The sequence below is a fragment of the Nicotiana sylvestris genome, chromosome 8, assembly GCF_000393655.2.
Source record: "Nicotiana sylvestris chromosome 8, ASM39365v2, whole genome shotgun sequence".
Classification (NCBI taxonomy): domain Eukaryota; kingdom Viridiplantae; phylum Streptophyta; class Magnoliopsida; order Solanales; family Solanaceae; genus Nicotiana; species Nicotiana sylvestris.
Window position 1 is genome coordinate 109,444,266 of NC_091064.1, and position 4,239 is coordinate 109,448,504.

At 34.4% G+C, this 4,239-nt stretch overlaps 1 protein-coding gene across 1 annotated transcript; it reads right to left on the reverse strand.

The window, feature by feature from the left end:
• Positions 1-1,913: 1,913 nt before the first annotated feature.
• LOC104243853 (hypothetical protein At1g04090-like) lies at positions 1,914-4,031 on the reverse strand. The gene is made up of 2 exons (XM_009799115.2): positions 3,888-4,031; positions 1,914-3,711 (listed from the first exon to the last, which is right to left on the reverse strand). Exons 1-2 carry the CDS (start codon positions 3,982-3,984, stop codon positions 2,138-2,140), a joined length of 1,671 nt encoding a protein of 556 aa, XP_009797417.1. The 5' UTR covers positions 3,985-4,031; the 3' UTR covers positions 1,914-2,137.
• Between the last annotated feature and the right edge of the window lie 208 nt (positions 4,032-4,239).

Genomic DNA, 4,239 nt, shown 5'->3' on the forward strand with positions numbered 1-4,239 from the left:
AAAGAATGAATAATGGGTTTTGCTGAGAGACTGATATCTAACTTGAGGATTCAATTTGCCATGTCAAAATTCTAATTGGAGTAATCAATAAGATGGTGACACTGTTGCTTCTATTTCTATCCCTTCTGTTGTGGCTAAAAGAATTGGTCTAGTTTCTGAGATCTTGGCAGGTTTCTAAGTGGATATATATTTTCAAACTTCTCTTCTGCTGCTGTTCGGTTTCTGGATGGTTGGTAAAGATATGGTCCCTTGTTTGGGAAGTAGGGGAAGGGAAATTAGAGGAGATATAAGGAGAGATGACAGGTTTTCTAATTCTTATTTGGTTGTAGATTTCAGTTAGTAGACTTTGTTTAGGTTCTAACTGAAGGAAATCATTCCCTTTTTTTTGTATTTTATAACCTTTTTTTCTCACAGATAAATCGAGGGACTAGAAAATGTCACCAATTTCTTTCCTTCTCCTGCTTCCGTACACAGGGTGAGGTAAGAAAGGTGTTTGCTTGGCTAACTAATTTTATTGTAGTTTTAAGTTATAAAACTAGTTTTGAAGCTAGTTACTAACATAACGTAGATTAAACAATGCCAAAGCATTAAAACAAATTATCCTAAAAATAGTCATTGTACGACTTAAAAATTATACATCATTCTTATCAAAAGAAAAATAAGCCTAACGTCCTTTGATTTCCCCATTAAGAAAAAAAGAGGAAGTGTCATAGAGTATTAAATCGAAGTTAGTGTCCAAAATAATACTCCCTCGGTCTGTATTAGTTGTCACGGTTATTAAATATATGTGGTCCAAAATAGTTGCCATTTTAGAAAATCAAGGTATAATTTATCATTTTCCCCTATTTTGCCCTTAGTTTTTATTGGTCTTGAAAATGAAAAATATTGATTACATCGCATAGAAAATCTAAATTGAAAGAGTACAAACACGTAATGTTATGATTGTTCAGATTGGCTAAACCTTAGTCTTTTAAGCATTTAGTCAAGTACATTACTAATGCATTTAATTGCTTTGGATCTTAACTAACTGTATCGTTCAATCTCTTATAAAACCTGATCTTAAAACAAATTCCATTATTTTGAAATATACTTATAAAAAATATGGAGATAGAACTAAAAACTCATTTGAAAGTTGAAGATTCAACGAACATTGAAGTTGAAGCTAGCGTTTGGACATAGATTTAGTTGAAACTTGAAAAAATAATTTTTGAAGTAGTTTTGAAAAATAATTTTTGGAAGTTGAAATTATGTTTGGACATGCATTTTATTTGAAGAAAATTTGAAGTTTTGTGAGTGGGAGAACAAGTTTCACCCAAAATCTACCCTAAACTAGATTTTGGGAACTTGAATAATAATTTCAGAAATTTTTCAAAAATAGATCATTAATCTATGAACAAACAATGTTTTCAAAAAAGATTTGAAAAAACGTTGCCAAAATGTATGGCCAAACGGGGCAGATTCTGCTAAGAAAGTTGAAGACTTAGAGCAATAGAAATTCAATTTAGAAAACGGTCAATTTGCATACTTAGGAGTTAGGTACAATGTAGACGAAGATTATTTATCCTATGTCTGTTTATCTACTCTATGCCAGTGAATTCTTCATTTCCATCAGCCGACTTTCACTTATCAAAGTGAGTATTTTAGATGCCTTATTGATGGATAAGACACCTAAATAAAGAGAGATTAATATGTCGAATGATTAAAGATATAAATAATGTTATTATAGTAAAAAACTCATTCTATTAGTAGTTTTTTAAGGTACATGTAAAAAGAAACACCACAACTAATTTAGAGCGGAGGGAGTAGGACAAAAATGTGAAAAGCATGATAGAAGGAGAAACTTGTGCACACAATTGAAGGAAATGGAAATTTCCCGAGTAAATCAATGTATAAGAAGAACGGGGATCTAAAAGTGTGTAGCAAATTTTCTTTCTTGTTATTTATCAACAAATGTAGAAAAGAATCTATTCCAGTTCATTCTCCATTCCCAGAATATCAATACTCGGAGAATGAATTGAATTTAAAAAAAAAAGGAGACATTAAATTACATGTGGAAATTAAATTACAAAACACTTTAATTTGCATGAAGGCCTCAATTCTGTTTCTCATATATGAGATGAGAACTGAGTTTCAAAGTTCAAACTTCATCCCCATTCCAATTACCTTTCATCTTTGGACCAGTAGGCCCTTCTTCTCCATAAACTTCATTTGGCAATACTTTGACCAATTTTTCAAATGCAGCTTTCAAGTTCCCTTTCAGCAAGCTCTCAATTCTCTTGACTTCATTCCCAAGTGTATAACTTATTTTTGGTCCCCATTCTCTAGTATAATTTAGCCAGGGTGGCTCAATTATTTCAAGATTTTCAGCTGCAACTACTGAATAATTCTCTCCACAGTCTAAAACCAAGTTACTCTTAGCTGCATCATTCCTTATCCCAATATCTCCAGTCCCTTGTAAAACCAGCCCTGGTTTAGGATAAATGGCATGCCCATTTAGTGAAGAATAGGCCACAACTTTGTTACCAGTTTGGAATTCCACCAGTGGTGCATTAAGCCATGTCCCTCCACTATGTTCTGACAAGTATACTTTGTGCAAAACCCCATTGAAATTGCTAATTCTGAGTGTTACATGTTCCCAATCACCGATGTGTTCCCCTATTTTCCCTAATGGTACATCGATTAGGCCAAGTTTAGCTGTTCCAGGTCCATTGAATGGATGGAAGATCCACACAGCTATATCAGTGAAAGTTGCCCCTAGCATTGGTTTAATGTGGAGATACACCTCAGAGTTTAGTAAATCTCCTTTAATGGCTTTCTCTTTGTCTTTCGCGTCAGTTGGCAAGTCTAGCCAATATGCACCATCATTGGGACCACCTTGTGGAAGATTTGAGCCATTTGGTTCAATGCAACTAGGATTGGATTCTTGACCTTTTTGGTATAGCAAAGCACCATTAGCAAAATACCAATTGACAGAAGAAGGAAGATACTTTTCTTTGGGATGAAAGTAAATAAGTGGAGAGTATTGTTCAAATAATGCTTGAATTTGGCCAAGGCTAGGCATAGAAGAAAAGGTACCAAACTTGTTATTCTTTAAACAAGCAAGGGATAATGTGTTGGAATCATCATCTTGATCACTTTTGATCCTAGCTAAGAATGTACCTACACTGACCCCTTGTGCTTTTATGCCCCTTTCCTGAGGTCTTATGCTATGAACATTGATACCATACGCATTGCTCGTTATACCTTCACCCCAGATCCAACTCTCGACCTCTAATTTATCGGTAAAATCGGATTGAACACATTGGATTTTGTCAAAGGAAGGTTTTTCAGGTGAGGTTGTGACAACATGGCCTAAAGCTTTGTAACCCTCAGGTGGGATTGGCAGCCAAATATAGCCATCATCAATGCTATTTTTGTTCTTGAGCTTTGAGGACTCACTACTCCAAACAAGTGTATAATCAATTGGATTCTTTAGAGTTTGACCATTATTCTTGTCCTTCCCTGCAAGTACCCAACCAAAATGGGGTTGATTGTTTGGTTGGCAATAGCATCCAAACATGGAAAATCCATCTGGAATTGGTGAAGGCTCATAAAATGTTGCTCCAAGATTATCTGGCCCTCCTTTATCAACAGCCCAAACTTTGTTAAATGTCACAATCTGGCAAACTTTTAGCCCTTCTAAATCAACATATCCACTTCCAAATTCCCCACCTGTCATTAGAGTTTCAAGTTCATTAAACTTATCAAACATAAAAGAAAAAATGAATGAAAGATATGTAAACCAATTAATGTACTTAAAGGGGGTGTTCATGGTTCGGTTTTGAATTGATTTTAACGTAATTTTTCGACGCGAGAACTACTAAGTAAAAAGAATGTGAAAATCAAACCTGGTGGCCAATTAGGCAATGAAGATGGAAGCTTGAAAATTGTATCGATGGGCAAAGTTTTCCTTTCTTTGTCTAAAGAAGGAATACAATTTCCCATGAGAGAAATATAATGTTTGTGAATAGCAACTTAATTAGAATAGATTGGGAAAATATCATAACAAGTACTAAATAGATTGGGAAAAAGCATATTCCAAGTTTGAGGTGGTTGAGAATTGTAGGCCAAGGCAATTAATTTACTGGTCCCATCAAGATATTGAGTACAACAAGTTTTGTTATAATTTGGTGCAAGCTAGCATGCTAGATGCTTATCACTATACTATAAGGAATATTGCATGTATTATTCAAGCTTTTA